This window comes from Saccharomycopsis crataegensis (genome assembly GCF_037102585.1).
Source record: "Saccharomycopsis crataegensis DNA, jcf7180000000084, whole genome shotgun sequence".
NCBI lineage: Eukaryota > Fungi > Ascomycota > Saccharomycetes > Ascoideales > Saccharomycopsidaceae > Saccharomycopsis > Saccharomycopsis crataegensis.
Window position 1 is genome coordinate 1,473,372 of NW_027043829.1, and position 25,898 is coordinate 1,499,269.

General features: G+C 36.2%; 12 protein-coding genes across 12 annotated transcripts; 6 read left to right on the top strand and 6 right to left on the bottom strand. All coding sequences in view use genetic code 12, as the record gives it.

The window, feature by feature from the left end:
* Positions 1-147: 147 nt before the first annotated feature.
* Positions 148-2,193, top strand: DASC09_036570 (M3 family metallopeptidase; the record flags this gene model as incomplete). Its single annotated transcript, XM_064997256.1, has 1 exon — positions 148-2,193. One exon carries the CDS (start codon positions 148-150, stop codon positions 2,191-2,193), a length of 2,046 nt encoding a protein of 681 aa, XP_064853328.1.
* A 271-nt stretch (positions 2,194-2,464) lies between these two features.
* On the top strand, positions 2,465-3,988 carry ATE1 (arginyltransferase; the record flags this gene model as incomplete). Its single annotated transcript, XM_064997257.1, has 1 exon — positions 2,465-3,988. The coding sequence occupies one exon, from the start codon at positions 2,465-2,467 to the stop codon at positions 3,986-3,988; it is 1,524 nt and encodes a 507-aa protein (XP_064853329.1).
* A 207-nt stretch (positions 3,989-4,195) lies between these two features.
* RRP5 (Rrp5p) lies at positions 4,196-8,830 on the bottom strand (the record flags this gene model as incomplete). The annotated part of the gene is made up of 1 exon (XM_064997258.1): positions 4,196-8,830. One exon carries the CDS (start codon positions 8,828-8,830, stop codon positions 4,196-4,198), a length of 4,635 nt encoding a protein of 1,544 aa, XP_064853330.1.
* Positions 8,831-9,721: 891 nt separating this feature from the next.
* Positions 9,722-11,374, top strand: DED81 (asparagine--tRNA ligase DED81; the record flags this gene model as incomplete). The annotated part of the gene is made up of 1 exon (XM_064997259.1): positions 9,722-11,374. The coding sequence occupies one exon, from the start codon at positions 9,722-9,724 to the stop codon at positions 11,372-11,374; it is 1,653 nt and encodes a 550-aa protein (XP_064853331.1).
* A 389-nt stretch (positions 11,375-11,763) lies between these two features.
* On the top strand, positions 11,764-13,833 carry DASC09_036610 (uncharacterized protein; the record flags this gene model as incomplete). Its single annotated transcript, XM_064997260.1, has 1 exon — positions 11,764-13,833. The coding sequence occupies one exon, from the start codon at positions 11,764-11,766 to the stop codon at positions 13,831-13,833; it is 2,070 nt and encodes a 689-aa protein (XP_064853332.1).
* A 32-nt stretch (positions 13,834-13,865) lies between these two features.
* On the bottom strand, positions 13,866-14,840 carry HIS2 (histidinol-phosphatase; the record flags this gene model as incomplete). The annotated part of the gene is made up of 1 exon (XM_064997261.1): positions 13,866-14,840. One exon carries the CDS (start codon positions 14,838-14,840, stop codon positions 13,866-13,868), a length of 975 nt encoding a protein of 324 aa, XP_064853333.1.
* A 343-nt stretch (positions 14,841-15,183) lies between these two features.
* RPA43 (DNA-directed RNA polymerase I subunit RPA43) lies at positions 15,184-16,095 on the top strand (the record flags this gene model as incomplete). Its single annotated transcript, XM_064997262.1, has 1 exon — positions 15,184-16,095. One exon carries the CDS (start codon positions 15,184-15,186, stop codon positions 16,093-16,095), a length of 912 nt encoding a protein of 303 aa, XP_064853334.1.
* A 424-nt stretch (positions 16,096-16,519) lies between these two features.
* On the bottom strand, positions 16,520-16,891 carry DASC09_036640 (uncharacterized protein; the record flags this gene model as incomplete). The annotated part of the gene is made up of 1 exon (XM_064997263.1): positions 16,520-16,891. One exon carries the CDS (start codon positions 16,889-16,891, stop codon positions 16,520-16,522), a length of 372 nt encoding a protein of 123 aa, XP_064853335.1.
* Positions 16,892-17,376: 485 nt separating this feature from the next.
* DASC09_036650 (uncharacterized protein) lies at positions 17,377-20,212 on the bottom strand (the record flags this gene model as incomplete). The annotated part of the gene is made up of 2 exons (XM_064997264.1): positions 17,377-20,113; positions 20,187-20,212. 2 exons carry the CDS (start codon positions 20,210-20,212, stop codon positions 17,377-17,379), a joined length of 2,763 nt encoding a protein of 920 aa, XP_064853336.1.
* A 209-nt stretch (positions 20,213-20,421) lies between these two features.
* DASC09_036660 (chalcone isomerase domain-containing protein) lies at positions 20,422-21,381 on the top strand (the record flags this gene model as incomplete). Its single annotated transcript, XM_064997265.1, has 1 exon — positions 20,422-21,381. The coding sequence occupies one exon, from the start codon at positions 20,422-20,424 to the stop codon at positions 21,379-21,381; it is 960 nt and encodes a 319-aa protein (XP_064853337.1).
* A 188-nt stretch (positions 21,382-21,569) lies between these two features.
* Positions 21,570-23,997, bottom strand: DASC09_036670 (pseudouridine-5'-phosphate glycosidase family protein; the record flags this gene model as incomplete). The annotated part of the gene is made up of 2 exons (XM_064997266.1): positions 21,570-22,934; positions 23,026-23,997. 2 exons carry the CDS (start codon positions 23,995-23,997, stop codon positions 21,570-21,572), a joined length of 2,337 nt encoding a protein of 778 aa, XP_064853338.1.
* Positions 23,998-24,231: 234 nt separating this feature from the next.
* On the bottom strand, positions 24,232-25,644 carry DASC09_036680 (uncharacterized protein; the record flags this gene model as incomplete). Its single annotated transcript, XM_064997267.1, has 1 exon — positions 24,232-25,644. One exon carries the CDS (start codon positions 25,642-25,644, stop codon positions 24,232-24,234), a length of 1,413 nt encoding a protein of 470 aa, XP_064853339.1.
* Positions 25,645-25,898: the final 254 nt, after the last annotated feature.

The following is a 25,898-nucleotide window of genomic DNA, read 5'->3' on the forward strand; positions in this document are numbered from 1 at the left end:
TTTCTGGTCATGTGGCGACAGGTACCCCCAGGGTGGAGTTTCCAGTTTACTACTAATGCCGGTAGATTGAAAAATCGCAATCTGTTATCTACACTTTTCACAACAAAAAACACGGTGTCAGCATATCCTACTATATTGACAAGAAAAATGACTATTAGCAAATTGACTCCACCACAACTACCACCTACTTGGAATGACACTCCTGAGAACATTTTGGAGCTTGCCGACAAGTTTATTGCCGATGCGAAGGCTCTTGATGATAAGCTTGCCAAAGTGGAGAACCCAACCATTGATAACTTGATTAGGCCGTATTACACATTTTCAAATGAAAATAAACTACAAGTTCTTCGTTTAGGGTTTTATCGTCAAGTTTCTGAGAACCCAGATATCAGAAAAGCGTCAATCGAAGCTTCTAAAAAAATCAGCGAGTTTGGTATTGAATCTGGTTTGAGAGAAGATCTTTTTGTTCAATTCAAAAAGGTTTACATGGAAACTAAGGATGACAAATCCTTAGACCCAGAATTATCTAGATATATTTACAAGGTCTATAACAGATATAAACGCAGAGGTTTAGAGTTGCCATTGGAACAAAGATCTAAAGTCGAATCGATTTCCAAAGAATTATCTCAATTATCTATTGATTACCGCAATAATTTGAATGAACAAACTGAATTTTTATTATTTGATAAAAAAGAATTGAAAGGTGTTCCAGAAAATATCGTTTCGCAATTTGCTGATGTGGAAGGAAAATTAAAAGTCACTTACAAATATCCTGATATCATTCCTGTTATCAAGTATGCCAAAGACCCACAAACAAGAAGAACTGCTATGCTTGGTAATCAAAACAAAGTCGGCCAGAATGCTGCGATTTTGAAGCAAGCAATTGTTAAAAGAGCTGAATTGGCGAATGTTTTGGGATATAAATCTTATTCTGAATATGTTCTTGAAGAAAGAATGACAAAGACCCCAGAAAACGTCTTGTTGTTTGAGAATGATTTGTTGAAAAAATTGAAGCCAAAAGGTCAATCCGAAGTGGAAGCGCTAATGAAGCTCAAATTGAAAGACTATGATGAATTAGGGCTTGATACTACCAGCAAGGAAGCTAATACCTTTTTTATGTGGGATTTGTCGTATTATCACAATATCCTTTTAGAAGAGGAATATAAAGTCGATGAGCAAAAGATCTCGGAATTTTTTCCTTTGGAATCTACCATAAAAAAGATGTTAGGTTTTTATGAAGTATTGTTCCAATTGAAATTTATTGAGGAAACTAATCCTGAGAGAAAGCGCACTTGGCATAAGGATGTGAAACAATTCGCACTCTGGAAAACTGACAACCCTGAAGAACCAGAATTTTTGGGCTGGATTTATTTCGATCTACATCCAAGAGATGGAAAGTACGGCCATGCTGCTCATTTTATCATTAAAGGTGGATACTACGATGAAATTAATGGGGTGAAAGAAAGACCAGTGAGTGCCTTGGTTTGCAATTTTTCTAAACCACAGAATGACAAGCCTTCATTGTTGAAGCACTCTGAAGTAAAAACTTTTTTCCATGAACTAGGCCACGGTATTCATTCTTTGGCTTGTGAAGTCAAATTTTCTATGTTCCATGGTACTGCTGTGGCTCGTGATTTTGTTGAATGTCCATCTCAAATGTTGGAATTTTGGGTTTGGTCTGCCCCGGAGTTGAAAAAATTATCATCACACTATGAAACAGGAGAACCTTTGGATGATTCCTTAATAGAATCCATGGTCAGATCAAAACATGTTAACGGTGGGCTTTTCTTGCTTAGACAGGTTCATTTTGGATTATTTGATATGACCTTGCACAATTCTAGTGATGGCGTTGTTGATGTCGACCATGCATGGAATAGGTTGAGAGAAGAAATCTCCTTGACCAGTATTGATCATGAGAATACTGTTGGATATGCGTCATTTGGCCATATGATGGGAGGGTATGCGTCCGCCTATTATGGTTATTTATATTCTAAAGTTTTTGCGACTGATATCTATTATACAATTTTCAAGAAAGATCCATTCAATACAGAAAATGGAGTCAGATACAGAGACATTATTTTAAAGAGAGGTGGATCCATAGATGAAATCGATATTTTGAAAGAATTGTTGGGCAGAGAGCCAAACTCTGATGCATTCTTGATTGAGCATGGTGTCAATTCTGGGAAATTATAAGGAACTGAAATCATAGTTTTATATTCTAGAGTTTCTATTTGAAACTACACTTTAAATATATATCTATATATCTATATTCTATAAAATAACATGCTTTGATTATATTATACTATTATTGCATAGGTGATTCTTGTGAAAGAGACCCAATGCCGCGTAACCATAAAATGGCCATTTAACCGGGTTAAACTTGAATATTAGCAGATGATTTGTATCAGCTAAGTCATAGTCATCAAAGTGACCCAGCAGTGCATGAGAGTATACTTCACTGATTATGCTTGGAACTAAGGATCTTATCACTTCCCCGGCATATTATTCGTCACATTGGAGCTGTGGTTACTGTAATTTGAAAGAAAAACAAAGAACTCCACAGTTGGTGGCAAGCAGCTCAGTGGGTATCCATCTATACAAATGTTCTCCAGAGAAGTACGAATCGTTAGTCAATAGGGGATACAGAAGATCTGGTGAATACCTTTATAGGCATGATTTGCTCAGAAATTGCTGTCAACTATACACAATTCGAACAAGCTATCACCAAACATCAAATAATACATTCTTCAATCCTTCGAAAGATCAAAAACGGTGCATCAATAAATTTGCCAACTTCCTCAAGATTGATTTAAAAAATCCGAAAAATAAATTTAGATTTGAGGAGTCAATTTTGAATTTACAACGGAGTGATCCAAAAGTATTTAGAACTGTGATAGAGCCAGCACAATTTTCCGAAAAAAAATTTGAGCTATACAAAAAGTATCAATGCAAAGTTCATAAAGACAAACCCTCTGAAGTCACCCAAAAACTGTTTAAAAGATTCTTGTGTACAAATCCTTTCAGCGAGTATTTCAGTGATGAAGAACTAAATGATTTGAATGAATGGGATGTTATTGAAGATTCAAAGAGAATATTTACTGCCATGGGGGCTTTCCACGAATGTTATTATATCAACAATGAAATGGTTGCCATATCAGTTATTGATATTCTTCCAAATTCAATATCTTCTGTCTATTTCATATGGGACCCTGACTATGCTAATTTGGGCTTAGGAAACTTCTCAGCTTTGCGAGATATGATTTTGACTTATAAGTTGAATAAAAAGCATTATTACTTGGGTTATTATGTTCCAACATGCCCAAAAATGTTCTATAAGAAGAAGTATGGAGGGGAATTGTTGGATATTGCTAATCACAGGTTTGTTAACCTAAAATATTTAGAGGAGAATGATCTCATGGAGGAAGGGAAACCGTTCATCATGAAAGAAGTCAAAGAAGATATGGATGTTAAGAATATTAATTTAGATCATTTAGAACCAATGACCTTTGAGGATGAATCTATATATCCAGAGACTTGGAAAATTGAGGAAGGAAATAAACTTATAAATATATCCAAAACACTATATGGACCAGATGGGTCTGTTACAAAAAATGAAAATAAGATTTACTCTGAAGGAAAACAAATGTTTCCAACTTTAGCAGCACCCAAGATCGATCCATTGCCAACTGTTTATCTCACAAAATGGGAGTCAGAAAATAATGAACTGGAAAATGAGGAAGAAGAGGATACTTTTCCGAAAGTCCAGTTTGGATCGATACCGTTATGGGGATTGAATGAGATCATCAGGAAAAGAAAACTGTTTTCTATTGAGGATGATATTGTCATGTTACAAATGCAATTTAACCAGTTGATGATAGTTCCAGGGGATTTTGTTGCATCTGATGCAGAGTTTAGTTCTGATGTTTTAAATCTCCTTCGGTCTATTGGACCTAACATTCTTAAGGATAGTGCAGTAATAAAGCCTTGAAAATAAGACTGCTGTATTTTTAATAACTTTTGAATAACTTTAATAAACATAGATTAAGTGAATGAAAAAAATAAAATAAACAGTATGATTAAAAAAAAAAAAAGGAAAAAGAAAGATAAAGACAGTACAAAGAAATGAGAAATATTATTTTTTCGAAAAAATGGGTGTAAATACATAGGTGATACCTTTAATTTATGAAAATAAAACTCAGTTTTCAGCTTCAGCGACTGCTCTTGCTTTAGCCTTCACATAATCACAAGCCTTCTCATCTTCTTGTTTTTCTTCGAATTGCAACCATTTAGTGAAGAAGAATTTCTTTTGTTTATTAGATAATTTCTTGGTCACCAATCTTTCGAACAAGTCTTCAACCTTTTGTTTTTCATTCTGTTTGATTTCTTGATCAATGTAGACATTCCATAAATCAAATTTCTTAGGTTTATCGGAAATTAAACCTTCAAATAAGGATCTACCTTGTTCTGGGTCACCAATCTTGAATTCTAATTGCGCAAACTTCTTGACAACTTCAACATGGTCGTGCTTTGGCAACACTCTCAATGCTTTAGCTAAAAGTTCATGGGCCTCTTCATTTCTTTTGTTTTCCAAATAGAATTTACCAAAATTGATCCAGACAGAAATCTCACTGTTGAATTTCTTGGTCATCACCTTGAAAAGTTGTTCAGCTTGATCAGATTTTTCCGATAAGATATAGATACCCGCAAGCTTTTGATGGATAACCAATGAGTCCATGTATTGACAAGCCTTAGTGAAGGTTTCCTGTAAAGTTTCTTCGGTACCAAAGGTATTTTCCAAGTTTAACATCGCAATCCAAATGTTCAATTTTTCTTGTTCTTCACGGTAATTGATTGTTTTCAAAGCTCTTTGACCAATTTCTCTAGCCTTGTCAATTTCACTCAATTGTAACTCAAAAGACATGTAATTCATCCATAAGACAGAGGAATTAGGTTCACCAATTAACAATCTTTCAAAGTCAGAAACAGATTGTGGCGCGCGAGTGTTCAAATCAGCGGTTTTATCTTCCACAATACTAGCTTTTTTCTTGGATTTCTTGTTTTTCTTTCTACCATTAGACATTTCATTTTCATAATCGTCTTCATCGTCTGAATCAACCAAACTATCAGTTTGATCAAGAATACTAGCAGTCCAGTCAAAACCGTTTGTACTTAAACCAGATAAGCCACTCAAGCCACCGCTTAAGGCTTCTTCTTCTTCTTCTTCTTCTTCTTCTTCTTCTTCTTCGTCTTCTTTGTCGCTTTCATCCTTTTCCATATCTTCATCATTAAAGGCCTCGCTAAGTTCTTCATCATCACTATCTTCATAAGTGACCTTATCTTCGGCTTCAGCATCCTTCATTTCATCATCAACGTCAGAACTGAAATAAGAAGCCTTCATACCTAAGGAAAGCTGTTTCTTTTTCTTATCAATGGATAAAATCTTAACCTTAACCTTGTCACCTTCACCGAATAAAGCACTAAGGTTGTCAACTACACCATCATCAGAGATTTGACTCTTATGTGATAAACCAGAGATATTATTGGTACCTTCAAGGTTAACAAAAACACCAAAGTCAGTTACGGATCTAACTGTACCATCGAATATTTCACCCCTTTCCAACTCATCGAAACTCTTAGATAATTTCAATTCACCAGTCAATTGAGATTGCTTCAACGTCAATAAAACACGTCCTTCACCCTTGGCAGAGATGATTCTACCTTTAACAACTTGATTTGGTTTGAAGTAATTCTTCCAGTTCTTGACATATTGATCAGAAACTTCAGACACTCTAATAAGAGCAAACAAGTTAGAAGAAAGTGAAACATAAACACCTTTGTCATTAATATTTTTAACAAACCCACGAACAACATCACCTGTCTTGATATCATCAATTGATTGAATCTCACGGTCTTCAATGGTTTCATCTTCAGCATAGTTGGAACGCAAGGAAACATTGAATTTAGAAGCAGTTTGATCCGCAGAAAGAATCTTGGCGTTAACAATAGCACCAACTCTATAAGTATCTCTCAAAAGTTTATCGTAATTGATCAAAGCATCAGTTATGTAACAGAAACCAATCTTTCTTTGCACCAATTCAACTATTATGAAATTATCATTGATAGATCTAATTTTACCTGGAACTGTCTCACCAACTTCCAATTTATAGTCATTATCGTGATCAGTTATTTGTTTTTTACTCTTCTTTGATTCCTCAACGTGCAACGAAAGCAAAAATCTTTCATTTTCTTTATCAGTTCTTAAAACATGGCATTCAATGGATTGATGCTGCTTATAATGATCATTCAAGTCATCAGCTCTATTTTTAAGTGCATATTTCTTTAACACCAAACCGATAAGTTTGCCACCAAAGCCAATGAACAAACCCTTTTCAGAAATGGACTTCACATAACCATGCAAAGCAACTTCAGGTGAAAGGTTTTCAATGTCACTAAACTTAACTGGTAATTTTTCATTTTTAGCGTCCTCTATCAAAGATTTTTTAGAAGTCAAGATGGCTAATTTGGCCTTTCTATCCTTATCCAACACCAAACATTCCAATTCATCATCAACCTTGAAACTCTTAAACAATTGTCTATTTTGCTCGAAATTGCCGTCAGAGAGATGTGAAGAATAGATAATCCCACGAGAGTTGCTATCTTTGATATCAACAATAATACTATCCTTGGATTTTTCAGCAATCGAAACTTTAATGACATCTTTACCAATAGTCAAGTTCTTCAAGTCATTAGCTAATGGTTTGGTATTCTTGCCCTCGATCTTTGAAGCGGCATTTGACTTGCAACTCACAGTCATTTTTTTGGCACTTGAATCAATCATAATAACGGTAACAGTAACAGTCAGACCAACTTTCAAGAAGTCTTGAGGATGTTTGACAAAAGTTTCACTGATTTCACTTTTTGGTAAGAAACCTCTCATTTCACCAAAAAACGATATAAGGGCACCATTTGGGAAAATGGATTCTACGGTACCAGAAGTCTTGGTACCAACCTTGGTAGAGGAATAATCTCTCAAAATAAGGTTCTTGCTATCATCAGTGGCATCGTCAGTCAAGTTAACCACAAGAGATTTTCTCAAAGTAGCATAAATCTTTGATCCATTAGCGATTTTCAAGATTCTACCTTTAACTTTAGATCCTACCTTGAACTTTCTTTCTGGATACACTAATTTGATGTCACTAATGTGTTTTGGTTGGACAAACGCTTTAAAAACATCGAAGATTTTGACCACAATACCCTCAGTTCCAGAAACACTTTCAATCACACCAGTGAAAAGTTCACCAATTGGAATATCTTGAGCTCTCACATACTTTTGCTCAAGAATCTTTGGATCCATGGTCAAGATATATTGATTATCTACTGGAGAATAATCGAGAATCTTAGCCTTATGGGTCGAACCGTTATAATATTTGGCAGTCAATAGATTCTTGGCTTCCGGAATTCTGGAAACATGGACTTGACCAATAATTGAGCCAGAGCCTAGTTCAACATAGAAATATTGACCATCAGAAGCCTTAACGGTAACCTTGTCCAAAGAGAATCCAATTGGGAAGGCCTCCAAAGGATTCAATTCCTTTTTGAATGGGGTCAGTTTGAAGCCCATAATGTGAGGCAAAAGAGAGAGTAAAAATTTCTTTTCGCCATTAGCAGTTATAGAAGCAACAATCTTAGCTTTCACCTTACCACCAATTTCAAATCTGTCTTTCAAACCGGCGATGGTGTAGATATTAATATTAGCTAAGTTGAAGGAGGCATTAATTGTACCGAAGACCTTACAGGTAACGCCACGATCAGTCACAGTGTTGACAATGGCTTCAACAATATTACCTGGAATGACGGCATCAGTTGAAGATATTTTTTCAACAGAAGCATGTGATTTACCATCGGAATTATGGAATTTAAGGTTCAAAACTCTGGAATCACCCAATTTTTTTGATACAAGGAGCAAAAATACAGAACCTTCAGTAACTTCTTCGATAGCATAACCAGCAGCTGCAAGCTCCTTTCTGGAAATGAAACCTGAAAGTTCACGCTTACCAATATTAAGAACAAGACCATGATCTTCGATACTTCTGACAGAGGCTTGAACAGTTTGGCCGGTGACAAAGTCATCATCATCCAAATGTTCATTGACAAGTTCTGGCTCTACAGTCAACTCAAGTCTTTTGGTCCTCTTTTTCTTGTTCTTTTCTGACTTCTGAGTGGTAGGTTCCACCACCAAAGCCCTAAGCCATTGCCCAACCTTCAATAACTTGGTACTGTCAGGAAGATCTTGCTCTTCTTTATCTTCTTCCATATTTTCATCCTCGTCATTTTCATCATCTGACAGAGCCTCATATTTTTCAATCTTTTTACTGGCTTCTGCAGAGATACTATTGAGAGGAATATGACCGATTAAATTGTCTGGTAAGGCCAAAGAGATATCAGTACTTGTGATTTTCACAACTTGACCCAAAACAGATGAACCTGGAATAAGATTCTTCAAAGAAAGATGGTCTATGGAAATTTTTTCATCATCTTTATCAGAAGCGTCAGTGCTTGCATCGGTCCCCTTTTTCTTATTCAACTTCTTCTTTTTCTTCTTTGGGGCCTCTTCAGTAGTCTCTTCAGCTTGCGCATTCTTTTTTGGTTTCTGAGAAGTCTCAAACAAAACATCTCTGGCAGCTTGATTTGCGACTTCTTTGACTTCCAATGGGGTCAAAGCTGAAGCTCCACCTCTTGGGAAAGAAACTTCACTTGATTTAAGCAAAGAAGGAGCAGCTTCAGTCTCATTTACCTCGACATCAGAGCTTTTTCTCTTCTGAGCTGCCATGTTTATTGCAAATGACCTTTAGTTGTGAGATTTCTTTATGCTTAGCAGAATTTCTCTGCCTGCAAATTTACCTAAGGAAAAAAAAAAAAAAAAAAAAAAAAATTTTCTTCTCATCGACCAGGGGCACACAACCTTTTTTTCAAAAGTTTTTGGCCTTTTGTAGTTTTCTGAACATTTATTTTTCTCTAAGTTCATTATTTAGGGGAATATAGCGGGGATTGAAGTGATAGTGATATCTCAAGAAGGTTGAACTCCCTAAAACAGACAAGTACTCATATGAAACACTGGTTTTAGTACGGAAAGTCGGAAGTTACTGATGAGACACATGACAAAAGTTCACTCAAGTGAAGCTCGTAGCGAACACAGGGTGTTGCACCATTATTATTATTATTATTATTATTATGTTTGGTTTTCTTTATTTCGCCCACTCGTTGTTTAAGAAGTGGATCACTTTCTAGTCAGGTTTTATACTTGTGTGTCCCTAGCATCTCATTGGCTCTTATCTCAGGAATCCCCAATCTGATTTGATAACACATGTAAGCCAGTAAGGGTATAGGCAACCTTAAACCTCATTAACAAAACAAAACAAAATGTGAGTCACTATATCACCACTCACTAGAACTTCAGGATTTATTAATCATACTTATGTGGGGAGATAAGGAAGGGAGTTGGCAAATCGATTACCACACTTCCTTAAATCCCACCACCATCGCCATACTAATCAAATTACTGGTTGTGCCCAAATCGGAATCATTACCCTGCCTGTATTTGTCAAAGACGATCTCACGATATTTTTTCGCAAATTGGAAGATAATATAAAGTGACTAACGATCCTTCTTCCCGGAAGTTACCCAACAATATTTAATAACGTCAATACTTATCTAGTAAGCAATGTCTACTTTCTACGTTTGTGAGAAAACAGGTGTCGATGGTCCATCCCATGATGGTTCCAAAGAAAAGCCATTCCAAACTGCTGCATACGCTGCTTACACCAAAGAAGATGCTAAAATTTTCATCTACACTGAAACTGAAGAAATCAAAGACTTTGTCGAAATCTCTGCCTCCGCCATGAAGAAGGCCAAGAAAGGTGCCATGGGTCTCAAGAAAAAGGCTGAAAAACAAAAGCTCTTAGAAGAACAAAAGAAAAAGAAGGAATTGGATGATTTGGCTAAACAAACTGCTGCCATGAACATCAAGATCAACAAGGATGAATCTCTTCCAGCCGCACAAAGAACCAAGTTGGCTAAGGTTATCAACTTCATCGGCAAGAGAGTCCTTGTTCACGGTTGGATTCACAGATTGAGACTCCAAAAGGGTAAAGCTTTTATTGTTTTGAGAGATGGTACCGAATACATTCAAGTCCTTTTGTCCGGTGATTTAGCTGAAGCTTACCAAACCTCTACTTTGACTTTGGAATCTACTATTGCTGTCTACGGTACTGTTGAAAAGTTGCCAGAAGGTAAGACCGCTCCTCAAGGTGTTGAATTGGTTGCCGACTATTACGAAATTGTCGGTCTTGCTCCATCTGGGGATGAAGCATTTACCAACAAGGTTCAAGAAAACGCCGACCCATCCTTATTGTTGGATCAAAGACACTTGACTTTGAGAGGTGAAACTTTGTCTTCTGTCATGAAAGTTAGAGCTTCTTTGTTGAGATCTATTAGAAGAGTCTATGATGAATTATCAATTACTGAAGTCACCCCACCATGTATGGTCCAAACTCAAGTCGAAGGTGGTTCTACTTTGTTTAGCTTGAACTACTACGGTCAAGACGCTTACTTGACCCAATCTTCCCAATTGTACTTGGAAACTTGTTTGCCAGCTTTGGGTGATGTTTACTGTATTCAAGAATCCTTCAGAGCCGAAAAATCCCACACTAGAAGACACTTGTCTGAATACACACATATTGAAGCTGAATTGTCTTTCTTGACTTTCGACGATTTGTTGACTCACATTGAAACCGTTATTGTGAAAACAATTCAATATGTTTTGGAAGACCCAATTTCTGGCCCATTGGTTAGACAATTACACCCAGAATTTGTTGCTCCAAAGTTGCCATTCAGAAGAATGGAATACATCCACGCCTTGGAATGGTTGAACGAAAACGGCATCAAGAACGAAGATGGCGAGGAATTCAAGTTTGGCGATGATATTGCCGAAGCCGCTGAAAGAAAGATGGTTGACACCTTGAATGTCCCAATCTTGTTGACTAGATTCCCAGTTGAAATCAAGTCCTTCTACATGAAGAAGTGTGCTGATGATCCAAGAGTCACTGAATCCGTCGATGTTTTGATGCCAACTGTCGGTGAAATCACTGGTGGTTCTATGAGAATTGAATCCTTGGACGAATTGGTTGCTGGTTTCAAGAGAGAAGGTATCAACCCAGAAGCTTACTATTGGTTCATCGACCAAAGAAAGTATGGTACCTCTCCACACGGTGGTTATGGTTTGGGTACCGAAAGAATCTTGGCTTGGTTGTGTAAGAGATTCACTGTTAGAGACTGTTCCTTGTACCCAAGATTCACCGGTAGATGTAGACCATGAGCAGAAAGATCATTTTGTTTTCCTTTGAATATACTCTTTGAAATTTCAAGATCTATTTTTCTTTGTCTCCGGTTCCAACGACCATCCATTGTTCAATTTCATTGCTTTGTATTTGTTACATGATTTATATACTTAGATCGTTTTCCTTTCGTCATGCCATCTTTTGTGATATTATAATATAGTGCCCTTATCTTATTTAAATTGCGCCAAGCCTCCCAGTAGAATAATGTTGATCATTTGCATTTTTTTGATTTTGTGCTAAATGCACTCTACACAAGGCAAGTAAGCAAAAAAGATACAATTCAGTAAGCATCTTTCTAAAGCACCAACGTGGTTAATTGCCGATTGAAACAATTGAAACACATCATAGAAAATATTATATTTTTGAGATGTCATCTTTTGGATCACCTACGGGTGAATTGAGAAAACCTAAGACATTTTTAGGGACAAAGAGTGAGGGAATATATTCTAACAGACAATTCAATCAGCATCCAAATGATGAGACGATGCGTTTAGCATTTGGTCATAATAAAAAATATATCCAAAGATCACCAGTGAGAAGTTTAGGCTCTCCGATGAGACTTTCTGGTAGAAAGAACCCCGCTAAAAACTTGAGCGCTGAATACTCTGCTAAGCAGTCGCAGACACTAACGGAATATTATTCGACACAAATAGAAAAGAGGGAAAAACAGCTATATGAGACACTTATGCAAATAAAGGATATTTCAAACACATTGAATTTACTATACAGTGAAAAGCTGCAATTGAAATCTGAAAGATCAAAGCTAAAAAAGCTCCATAAGGATCTCCTGGTAAAAAATTCTACAATGGATCAAGTTCTCAATAGCTATAATGAAGAACTCAACAATGAACTTCAATTCGAGACAGATAAACTTTCAATTGAGATTTCCAAACGAGAAGCGACAATAAAAAAAGAGCTTTATGAGTCGGAAAGAGAATATGATCTGAAAATTCTGAAAGTGAAAGAATTGAAAGGCGAAAAAGTTCAAAAAGAGATAGATCAATTGAACCAAGAGGTCATTGGTCTTCAGCAGAAATTCAAAGAATATCAACATAATGCCGAAACCATAATTCAAGAAAAGAAAAATCATCAAGAGCAGAATTTTGAAGAATTGACAAAAAGATCAGATAATACGTTAAATCAAATGAGAGAACAATTGGATATCAAAAGGGGCCAGCTATCAAGCACTAGCATCAAACTAAGCGAAACAACTGAAAAGCATGACTCTCTACTTCGTAATATTGAAGTAGCTGAAGAGCAAATCAAGAGTTTGATGAAAAATGAATCAACTTCCAAAGAAAGAAACGATCACCTAAATGAAGAAATATTGAATTTGCGTAATAGACATGCAAACCGACAGAAAGAGTTGGACGATTGGGAGGTTGAATTTGACAAGTGGAGAGTGGAAGAAGAAGAAATCAACAGGAAACTAAAGGAGCAGAAATACTTGAAAAGAAAAACGCAATTTGCCGTTCAAGGTTTGTTGGAAAAGCTTTCAGTTTATGTGAGAATTTTGGCAGACGGCTCGAATTCCTATGAAGTCAATAACCCTAATGACGGTATGGAAACATTAATCTTAAAAGAAACATCAAGAACATACTGTTTCTCAAAAATCGTTCATTCTAGTATCGATGATGATAGTTTCTGTGAAGAATTCGACAACTTAATGGAAGAAGGATTGAAATCGTTCAACAACTCCATAATAATGATAGGTGACAGAGCATTACCATTTCCTAACAATGGAAAGCCTGGTGGCTTGCAGGCAATAATGTTATTATATAAGAATTTTGACTTTTTGAAAAGAAATTATTTTATGAAATTAAAACCAAGAGGTTGGAATTATGAATTTAGTTTCCAATTTTTGACAGTTTCTGTATCCAAGAACAGCTTCAAAGATATGATTGAAAGTAATGCTGGTGGTGCAAATTTTATTAGACCTAGTGATACTACAATATCAATTGGATCAACAGATGTGATTGCCAAATCGAACGTATTGAAGTTATCTCTTACTGATGACAATTCCTCAATATTTGAACAGATAGCAAGCGTCGAAATCCCTCAAGGCATGGTGTCTCTTTTGCTACTTCATATGACGGGGGAGAATAAAGGCTTGAATAAGTTTACTGATTCAACGAGCTACATTTTAGATTTTACCACGGTAAGTGAAGATGGAAATAGTCTTCAAATGGTGGTGCTGATGTTTAATGAAGTGCTTGACCACATAAAACAGAATCATTATCTGTCAAAGCTATACCAAGATAGTATATTTATAAAACAACTACTTCATTCCTTTTATGCCAATACCGAGTCTATCACAATGATAAATATCGAAGAAAAACGCTTAAATTCCAAGAAAGCTGAAGATTTATTACTATTAGGAGAGAAAATAAATCAAACCAAGATGCCACCAAAGAAGCGGGCAGTTAGGTCACGATAGAACACTTCCGTTCCTATGTATCATTAGACAATTTATTTCTCGAGTGCTTCATATTGCTTCCAAAAATCATTCTTTTTAATTGTAGACAACAATTCTTTTTCAATAATAGGTTTATTCTTCTCATCCAAATCGATGAAATAAATCTCCTCCAAGTTCAAAATTTCGTCCGCATACTTCAAAACTCTGTGATAGTTGAGACCAACCTGAGCAATAGAATGACAATCATCACTAAAACAAAATCTTGCGTCCCCATATTCACAAATGGCTTTGGCAATCTCCACACCAGGATATGGAGTGGCCCATCCTTTACGTAAGCTTGCACTGTTTAATTCAAAAAGTCCACCGTAAGACTTGATAAACTTGACATTTCTAATAACTTTCTCCCAGATCTGTGGCCAATCTTTCTGGATATTTATTTCTGTCTTAACCTTTTTCCCTGTTCGTTTATCGACGACAGACTCGTCACACATCAAATAGATCAAATCAAAATGTCCAACAACGGCTGGCTTGATCTTTTGTAACATTAAATACTGTATCTCAAAGTATTCGCTGAACAATTCATATGCTCCCCCACAAGCAGCTCTGGCAGCCTCCCATAACTCCTTATCAAAATCAATAGGGATGGATTTTATAAAATGAACTGATCCAACACACATATCAAATTGGTATTCTTGAAGCAAATCAACAGCTAGGTCAATATGTGGTCCATCAATTGCTTCAACTTCGAATCCCACAAGGAATTTGGTTTTGACTTTTGGATCGGCAAGATTGCGCTGCTGGATAATTCTAGCATGTTTATAATAATTTGCAAAAATTTCGGAAAGATTGGCAGCATTATAACTTTTGGATTTTTCTTCTGGATATAGGAAATCATCTTTTAATCTAGGTTGGTGTTCAGTTAAACAAAAACTTTGGAACCCCATGTCAATGGCTCTTTGACAGACAGTTTCCAAAGTATCTGAAGCATGGGATACATAATCACCACTGTGAGTGTGGTGAGAGCGCATATTTTTATGTATTTCAATGAACTTCTTTTTATTGTCTCAGTCTGAACTTGTATATATTTAGGAGTCATACTATGATAGTTATCAGTAATGATTCAAAATAAACGAATTTCAGCAACGTGAAATCATGCATTATTGTTGTGATTCCTGCAGAAAGCGCATCGATTTTTTTCTTACAAAAAAAAAAAAAAAAAAAAATTTTTTGAAGTTTCTACAAACCATCTGAAGGTTAAGGCATCACCACACTGAATATACAAGACAAATAGATGGTATAAACAGGGAAAGGCATCAGAGGAAAGAAAGAAAATAGAGAGAAAGAAGAAAAAAAGCAATCAATATCAAAAACATGAGCACTGTCATTTCTACAAAGAAGAGAACTCTCACTGGTGGTTCCTCAATACTGGCTAAGAAAGTTAAAATAATCCCAACAAATGAAATAGATGAAGAAACCAACTTGTCAAAATGCTTTCACACTGTCACTGCCAAATTATATATTTCCTTGGCTCCTATGTTCTTCAACGACCCTATAAAAGGTGTTAAACAGCAGCATTTGGATCCTCTTCTTATGAGCTATTTCTCTGAAGCAAGAGGTATCATACTATCATATTCTAATATTAAATTCTTGAAAGACAACTATTCTGATGATGGTGCATCACTCTTAGGAACCATAAAGTTTGATACTCCATTTGCTTTTATGTGGATAAGTGTTAACTTTTTAGTTTGGAGACCTATGGTTGGTGATATTATTAAAGGTTACAGTTACATGCAATCCCCATCTCATATTGGGTTATTGATCCATGATACCTTCAATGCTAATATTAAGAAATATTACATTCCAAATAATTGGGAATTTGTTCCAAATGCGGATGATGAAAACCAAGAAACTGAGGGTGAAGAAGAAAGTGGTAACAATTTGAGATCTTTGGGTTACTGGGTCGACGAAAACGGTGTCAAGGTTGATGGAGAATTACAATTTACAATTAGAGCCATCCATTCTGCTGGGAAATTCGTTAGCGTAGAGGGTACATTGATTAAACCAGGACAAGAGGAAGACTTTGGAATTTCTTCTGAAGAAAAGCCTCATCAAGTAAGTACTCACAAAAAGTTCTTTGATGAAGATGTGGAAGATACTACTTTGACCGTTATTCCGGAACCTGCTAAGGAAGGTCTTGAAGATTTGCCTAAGTATGATGTTGATTCCGATGAGGAAAAAGTGATAGCTGAGGCTGATTCCAGCGAAGATGAAGATGAAGATTGAAGTTATTCAATGCTTAACTGTGACGCAGGTGATTATTTATGTTCATATAGTGTGTTTTGTATTATTTATGATTTAAAAATCTAATAAAAGTTTGATTTTTTTTTTATTATTATTTTGGCTTTTAAGAAGTATAGGACTTTACAATGTAGTTTTCAACATACCGTTGCTAATTGTATCGTATATATAAAGATTGATATTAAAAAAAGGGGGTGTTGCAACGAGATATGGCATTGGCAGACAATAATCTAGTTGACCAAAAGCAGGAAACAGTAATAATAAAAAGATAAGCATCAAAAAAGTGTGAATGTATATTGACCAACGATGGGACAAAAAGATGGGACAAACCAGTATCCTCTTCAACAATAGCAAAAAAATAAGTAAGAGATAAATAGGACACCTAGCATCAACAAGAGAGATAACTTCCCTACAAAGAGTTCAATTGGTCAGTGATTTCATCCAATTCTTCCTTGGCCTTGACATACTTGGCATTCAATTCTTCATTCTTGAGTTCCAAGTCTTCCTTTTCCTTTTCAAGACTGGTGACCTTCTTTTCCAAAGTTTCAGCCTTAACATCAACGTCACTGAACTTTTCCTTGGTGATCTTATATTCTTCTTCGATCTTTTCCAATTCAGCTTCCAAGGTTTCGTTCTTGGTGGTCAAGGACTTGATCAAGTTTTCTTTTTCCAATAATTCTTGTTCCAATTCCTTGTTCTTGTCCTTGATGCCATCGTGCTTTTCTTGCCATTCTTCACTGGCAAGCTTCAAGTTTTGGATCTTTTCCTTCAACTTATCCATGATGCAAACTATTAACGGGTACTATATTATAAAATAAACTGATGTTCCTTTGGCGGTTACAATAAAGTATGTATCAAAAGACAGAAGATGAGGGTAGGAAAAAAAAAACTGGGTGGCCAAAAACGTTTCATTTCTGAGATCTACACTATTGAATCCGTCCGCGCATACGTGTTACCAAAAAAAAAAATACCGGCACGGTTTGAAGGTCATGGGACTTCTGATTACATTTATCCGTATTCCTATAGATAAACATGATGGGCACGCTCATGGTGGCATGTATTTTCCAGTTCTCTCCACTGTAATTTATATTAATATTAAATTCTCGTTTATGTTAATTCAGAAAGTAGAAATATAAAAAAAAATGTCCCCCTTGTAAGCCATTTGATATAAATACTCGTTTCTACGGCTCCATATTCTTAATCATTTCTTTATGGTAATAAACATCCATTATGTTATTATTGCTCTAAATAATTATAAACTTCAAATTAGTATGTACAAGGCTCCTCTACAAAGCTACTCACTGAGTTTCTTTTATTTTTGAAAATGGTATGAGAGTTTTTCTCTCTTGATGAGTCGATACTAGATCTTTTGGATTTCCCATTAGAAAGCCTTTTAAATTTATTTTTCAATGAGTTTCTTTTGCTAATTGAATTTTTCATTTCAATCGTTCCCGCTACCTCATCATTCTGATCAATATACAATGGCGACCGTGAATACTGAAAGTGGGAAGGATTATGTTCATGTTGATATGACAAATAGTCAATAGACTCTGAATCCAAACTAATTTCGCCAGCCATATTTTCAATTTTTTTCAAATTTGGAGTAAATGAATGAATAAACTTAACTCCCACAGAGCTATTTGATTGTTGACGGTCATGACTTTTGTGATTGATGCCCTTTGAAGCTTCTTCAAAATTTAATTTAGGCGGAGTTCTCAAAACATTGTCAGTAGTACTAGCACCGCTCAAATGCAACGACTGGTTAGACAGTTTCTTTGGCGTACTACTTTCCGGAGAACTTTTAGTAGAAATATAGGGAGTATTTGGAGAATCAGATGACAAGGAGCGGCCGACGAGTTTGTTGTACGCATCAATATTCATATCATTTTGTTGCTTGGTTTTCGAGTTTGCTTCCCCATCGCTGACTTTATCATCAATTTTTCCTATTTCTGGGGGATTTGGCGACAATGATCTTAATCCTGTACCCTTTATCAATTCTATAATACTATTTCTCTCTTTCCTGTCTCGCCTTGAATCGGTTGAAGATCTGGTGGCATCTATTGAAGATTTGGCCAAACTGAAATCAATGCCTGGAACATCGTTATGAGATTTCTTGAATAGCATAAAACTCTTCCTTTTTTCAGAAGTACCATTTTTTAGAGTTGATGATATATACCCATCTCTAATCTTATACATCTCTGATTTATCATTGAGAATTGCAGTGAACGGATCAGCAACTAGAGTCCCTACAGGAGTATTATTATCTGTGCTATCAAGGCTGACTGGTGACGATACTATTTCTTTCTCAGATGATCCTAGAAAATCACCATCATGGACTAATGAAATGTTTGAGCTTGTGTTAAGGGGTAAGAGCGTTGGATATTGATTATTATTATAAAACGCTGCTGTGGGAGGTCTATTGGTGGCTGAAATATCATTCAATGACTTGCTAAATAAATCTTTATCAACAGTATCATCAAGAATAGAACTCTCTTCAATTGTGCTGACTTTGCTTGCTGGAGCCAAGAGGCTGTTGTTCATTCTGTGGCTATTAGATCGTGACCTACCAACGATAATCAGTTTATCAAAAGAACTTTCAGAAAATTTTTCAAAACTATTATTCCTGCTACTTCCCAACCTAGTTAATGTGGAAAAATTATTCCTATTAGGATTTTTAAGAAACTCTTTGAATGAGTTTCTTCTGTTTGCATCACAAGCTGTATCTTTTTTACCGGATAACAATCCCGCAATCAGATATGTCGATTCAGCCCCAACTGATTTGCTATGCTGCCTGCGAATCTTTGGAAGTGGCCCTACAGCCAGTAAATCAGACACCTCGAATAATTGCGGTGTTGGGGGTATCAAGTTAATTTTCGGAATATTTAAAGTAGAAGGGTTTTCATTTTTTGATTTTGGTGATGGTGGTTCTTTAGAGCCTTTTAATGATGAAAACGAAAAAGCTCGTTCAACGAATGAAACCTTCTTGCCGGTCTTCGGTTGTCCCTTACTATTCAATCTGCCGGTTAATTTCATGAATAACAACAAAAAGAAATTCACGGTGAAGCTCAAGATGAACAGAATCACTGACAATAATATATTGAGTAACAGTGACAAATTAGTACGCTCTTTGAAGTTCCTTACCAAATATTCAACATATAGGTTCTTTTCTAATGGTTTACTATCATTACCAATGATACTTCCAACGCTAGCATTTGCCTTATCAAATCCCAGGGAGTCCTTTAATTGTGAAACGTTCGCTGAATTACCATTGTTTGTGGAAATCTTGTTCAATTGCTTAAGAAGTCTTTTACTTTTTGTTCTCTTCCCCTTTTCCTTACTCTTTTTTGATGTATCATAAGTATTCAAGTCACTAAAGAAGGAGTTGATAGCTTCTTCCTCGCCCTTCAGACATGTTGTATCAATGCTCCCTTTAAAGGATTGTTGAAGTTTCTTTCGGTATTTCCGGTCCAAATGCTCGATTTCCGATTTGGTAGATTTCAAAATCTGGTAGTAATTCTCAAAAAAGCTATATATTATTGGGATTGTGTTTTTTATTAATCTTTGATGGAACCTTAATCTAGAGTTGTCAAATCCAAACATTGCATTCCCGAATTTTAATAGTATTGAGTGAGTTAGTTCCAAAAACCATTCCAATTGGTTTTCAAATATTAACTTGTTGCTATTGTATTTTTTCTTAATGATTTGTTTCCTTGGACCTGGAATTTTCTGTTCTATTTGGTCTTGTGTGGATAATGACGACTGTACGAATTGATTGAATATTAGAATATAGTTTTGACTGAGAGGATTAAAGATCCAGACCTTAAAAAGCACCATTGCGACTTTCGGGGGAGAAGGTAGTCGATGTAAAATGAAACTATCTTCTAGAGATTTTATCAATAAGAATATAGTTAACCATTTTATCCACGACCTCAACAATGTTCTATCGTTACTATTAACAACTTTTAGTGAGATTAAAGCCGGAAATAACAGGCTCACGGCTGTTCTGGAAAGGCCATTGAGTTAGTTTAATCAGCTCGAACTAGAAAACGGCAAAATATTAGCTATTTAAAACTCACTGCTCCACGGCTTTCACTATATTCATCTATTCTGTTATCCTTCATGGATGTTTGAAAATATCTTGAAACTTGACGTAAACAGTGAAACATCCCAGTTATGTACAATCTGAAGATTTTAGTCACGTGTTAAAATTATGGTCCGTCCTGGCTTGCCTCCATTACCAGCAAAAAAAAAGCCCATTGCGACTATACGGCTCCGGGGAAGTGTAGAGCACATGAAACTAATATCACAGAAATGTTTACCAAAACTTTCTTGAGAAATGCTTCCAGTGGAATAAATAGGGGATTCCATACTTACTCCTTCAAATCTATGCCATCCGTGGCCCGTAAACCTGCTTTTTTAACAGGCTTTATTGGTGCATCAATCACGACTTTTGCTGCTTATGAATCTTTCAAATATTACTGGCCACACAGCACTTATGTTTCGTTGGAATCACCAGTGTACAGCTCTTCAATAAGTAATCTTGAAGACACTATTGTCGTTGATAAATCTATTAATAGTTTTCCAACAACTTTAGTTTCTCCAGAGGATGGTCAAACCAAATTCTCCTTGATCGGTTACGGTAATAGAAAAGTGACTTTCTTGCAGTTCAGCGTCTACGGCTTGGGTATTTATATTGCCAATGAAGATGTTGCTAAGATCCCAGAGGTCCTTAACTCTAAGTACTTGTCAGAGGTTTTCATTGACAAGCATGATCCAAGTTTAAGCCATGCTGATAATTTGGCACTCGCATTGAAGGATCCGGAAACTTCTGAAGTATTAATTAACAACTTATTGGACGCTAATATCAGATTTTTAATTAGAATTGTTCCTTTAAGGGATACTGATTTCAATCATTTAAGAGATGGGTTTGTGAAATCTTGTGTTCGTAATAGGCTTGTAAAGTCCCTGGCTCCAGATAATTTGAATAGTGGTATTGATGAAATCCGTGTTATTTTCAAGAAATATAGATCAAAATGTCCAAAGAACCATGTTTTCTTGGTGGAAACCGACAAAGAGGGTAAGACATCCTTTATTTATGAGAACCTTGGTAAACATCCTGAACAGAAGAAGGTTGAAGAAGTTGTCTACTTAGGCACCGTTCAGGAAACCGTCATAAGTAAGGCTTTGCTACTCAATTATTTTGCTGGTGCAAAGCCTATTAGTAATGATGCAAGAAAGAAATGCATTGATGAAATTTTAAGAGTTGTCTAGATATTATAGAGGAACAGCTTCATGTATATATGCGCAGACTATTTTTTTCATATAGAAAAAAATAGTAATAAAATCATTTTTTTAACTCACCCAAAGTGAGAACATTACTACGAGCTCAAATTGAGAGTTTTATGTCACATTGTTTGAAAGTTTCAATACTTGTCTATTACTGTACACTACTTGAAATTTTATAGCTTTGAAATCTCATCGCTAACCGCCGTTTCACACTGTAAACTCAAGCCTGCAGCAATCTGAGCTCTATTGAATAACTTATCTCTAAGTTCACCTTGTTCAAATAGCCACAGAATTCCTTTATCTGCCATTTGTTGAATCAAGCAGCCCGCAAAGCAATCGCCTGCACCAGTGACGTTAACAACATTCGTGATTTCTGTCGGAACCTCATAATATTGAATCATCACTCCGAGTTGCCGCGATCCATCAATGGTTTTCCCTTTGCTGGCAATAGTGAATTTCGGTTTCTTTAAAATATCTTCAGATTTTGGATGGGTTTCAAGACGCGCTAAATCGTTAGAAACTTTGTTAGCATCCAAGGTCAAATTGACAACGATAATTCCCTTTTTTCCAAACTTGATTGCTAAAGCTGGAATATAAGGAAGAATCTTAAAAGATTGTTGCAAAACCCCTTGTTTAAGTACATCTTTGAGGAAATCACTTTTAATACTATCCAATCTATTTCTAAATTCAGAATTAATCCCCATGGCATCCAACACAGGAAACCAATTGGTGACATCAAACAACATATCTTCATCCATTTGATCATGAATCGATCTAAGTTCAGCCGCGGTTGGTGTGGCTAATATCAATCCATTCATCTCACCAATTCCAGCCTCCAAAATACTTGGTACATGCATACTGGAAAAAATGAAAGAGGAAGGGTCCTCCTTGATGACTTTAGAAATTTTCGAGGCCTTGATCGATGAAGTTGGCTCAAAAACAACTTTTGAGCCTAGATTGAGAGACTTTTTGATGACTTTATGGAAGCTGGAAACTCCCACATTACCATCAACCAAGACTATTTCAGGTTCAGCAGCCTCCAATTTTTCAAGAAGTTCTTGATCTTGAAAATTCTCAGCAATATCCATATCAGCACATGCAACAACCAACCCTCCCTGTTTATCATGAATTGAAACGTATTTCGCAGTAGCGTATTGGGAATTCATTATCAACCCCGAAGTATCAATTCCGTTATCTGTAAGTTCTCTAGTGATTAATTTTCCAAAATCATCATCGCCAATCTGTCCAATTAATCTCGTTGTTGTATGTGAACCCCTGGTAGCAGAGAATTTCGAGGCCATAGAAACATTGAAGGCCACGCCTCCAATGGAAGAAGAGCTTGTGCCTGGGTTTGAGTCACCAATATGATATTTTTCAGGCTTCAATCTGCAAATCAAGTCTACTGCTACTGATCCAATCACTGCAATATTTACTTTACTGGAGGCTTGCATTTGAGATTGCTGAGCCTTTAAGTTCAGTTTATTGAGCTTTGTCAGTGGAGTAAATGCAACAGGTTTGACTGGAAGTTTATCCCCTTTCTTAAAAGTATATATTAGTAATACAAGTCAGAAACAAAAATAAAAAAAAAGAAAGAAAACCCCTTTACAGTTCACCTGCTTCATTACGTACCTCAATTTTTGCTAGTTCTACAGCAATATTGGCACCAGCACGAGCATTATTGAACACTACTTGCAAATTTGTATCCACGCTTGTACCTTTTGTGAGCTTTGCAACTTTACTCAACAAGAATGGCGTCAAGTTTTTGCCGAATATCCCCAATTGTTCGGCCTCCTTTTCTGCCTCGGCAATAATGTTATTAATATAATCGGAATCTAATGCAACATCCATTGGTGGGGGAATGCATAATAAATAACCAGAATCTAAATTCATATCATTAATACCGGAGTTCACAATCTCTGCTGCTTGTCCGAATGTTTCAAAGTTGTAAGGAGACTTTACACCACTATCTACCGCGAAAAACCCAGGAATATTGGTTCCATAGGGTCCCATAGTAGCCACAAAACATCCTTGTGTCTCCAAGTATTCTGTAGTTTTGGCAACATCAAGAATCGATTTTGGTCCGGCACATACAACCGCCACCTTGGTCCTCCCTAATTCTGTCAAGTCTGCACTAATATCAAATGTGGTTTCTGCCTTCTTGTGAACTCCTCCAAGACCTCCTGTGGAGAAAACTTTGATGCCCGCCTTCTCTGCAAGTATCATTGTTCCAGATATTGTGGTGCCTCCATTGAGTTTCCGGGCCATAGAGTAGGCAATATCACGTCTTGACACCTTATTAACATTTTTGGCTGCTGCTAACATTTCAATCTCTGAGCTATTCAATCCAATACATGGTTTGCCTTCCACAAAGGCAATTGTAGCTGGAACTGCGCCATTTTCACGAATGACAGACTCCACTTGCTTAGCCATTTGGATATTTTGAGGAAATGGCAATCCGTGGGTAATAATTGTGGATTCTAATGCCACCACTGGCTGATGAGTATTTAACGCATGCTGAATTTCTTCTGCAATCCTAAGAGTTGAATTGAACCGTTTAATTGATCCTAGAGATTTAGAAGCGGCTTTATATCGAAGAAACATCGGCCAATATAACTTATTTATTGCAGAGTACTTTTTGAGAGAATCGTGTGTCTTTTGTCACAGAAAAAAATTGGAGCCAAAAATGGCAGCGCGGAAGGGCAAATTTGAACTGGTGCCAAAAATTGTTACAGAAATATCGTGTGCTTCCACCATATTAAAAACTCATCAAATAATTCATTAGTAGTACATATTTTTACAGTATAGATGCTAATATAAACGCAAAACAAAAATCTTCTAAATAATTAGAAAGTAATTGGACATAAAGGGTTTTCTGTCAATAATTTCTGACACTTCCAATTGCGCCTGTCGTTTATCCTCATAAGAATCCACAGCAATTGCCAAAATTTTCTCTGCTGAAGCCTGTATATTGCTATTCTTAAGTACTATTTTTTCCTGCTTTTCTGCAAGACTTTTCTCCTGTTCGTCCTTCATCTCGACCAATTTCCTAAACTGCGATACATCCTCGTGAACATCACCGTTAACTTCCTGTTCATATCTCTCCAAAAATAAAATCATTGTCGTAAAGATATCATATCTATACTTATTTACTCTCTCCTTGGCCATTTCCATTAAGGTTTCAAGGAATTTTAGTACCTCTTCCACAAATACCTCAGTATTAACCAAATCATCATTTCCAGATTCATTCGCCCCAATTCCGAGAAATAGAAATCCATCAGTCAAAATATTTAGCACAAAACTCCACAATAGCTTTCGAAGTACCAAAACCACCTTTCTCAGTCTATGCAATAGATTAATTATTTCCTCAGCCGCCCTGATGTAAATTTGCAAAATTGTGATTTTTTCATTTTGTGGCAAATTCATAATAAGCCCTACTTTATTGATGATTTCATCATTCAAAAATTGAAGCAACCGCTCATCCTGTTCCTTTACAGTCTTAGAACATTTTACTATAATTGCTGCCGACAGTGAATATGATATGGGCAATATCATTCTTGAGTCCTCTATCTTTGAGAGTGTTGGAAGATATGAAAGTCCAATACTAATGGACTCGAGGAGCACCTTGTCCAAACCGCTTTGAGTAAAGTAATTAAATCTGCCAAATTCAACATCATTGCCACGAAGTTTGCCAATGATGAGCCCCAATATATGGCACCCAAGGGATTTGATCACAGCATCTGTATCATCCAAAACTTTCAAAACACAAGATGAATAAAGGTTCCAATCCTGCCGAAGTTCAGCTTCAGACACACTAAATTTAGACAAATAAAAATAAAGCGTGGATATGACGTGTAATTTCGAAGGTGTCTGTTTCCATTTTTGCCTGGAATCATAATAGTCATTGGAGTAACCTAATTGCGGGCGGAGGCCGCCAACAGCTTTCTGAGGGTTAGGTGATAGGTCCCTGAATGATGATCTTATCGTTTCCAATAACATTATTTGGAGGTCGTATTGCGGGGCATGCTCCTCCTCTGAGATATGGGGAAACACTTGGCATAATAATCTCGTTGATATTTTCTGCGTATTAGAAGTGGTCCATGGAGTGTGCGGCATATAGTGGTAGGTCAAGAATTTAATTACTTCGTGGTTGCTTCTAATGGCATCAAGGCCATCAGTCTCATATGACTGATATAATTCTTCTAGCCTCTTTTCATCCCGATCAATACTTATTTTAAAATTTATCGACATTTTAGATAGAACGCTCGAAATTAAAAAGTAAATGCGTTTATTATTCCGGCTTTTGGTGATTTTTGAATAAATTGTTCTGTATTGTTGGTCATGTGATTTGTACATGGCCCTCAACATCAAGCAAAAACTATCTACAATAATGTGGTAGTATAGTATACTTTGGATCAACAGAGAAACATCTTCCCAATTTTTTATTATTTTATTTTATTAATGAGAGAGAAAAAATTCCCGGATGCAAAGGCAATGGCAGAAAA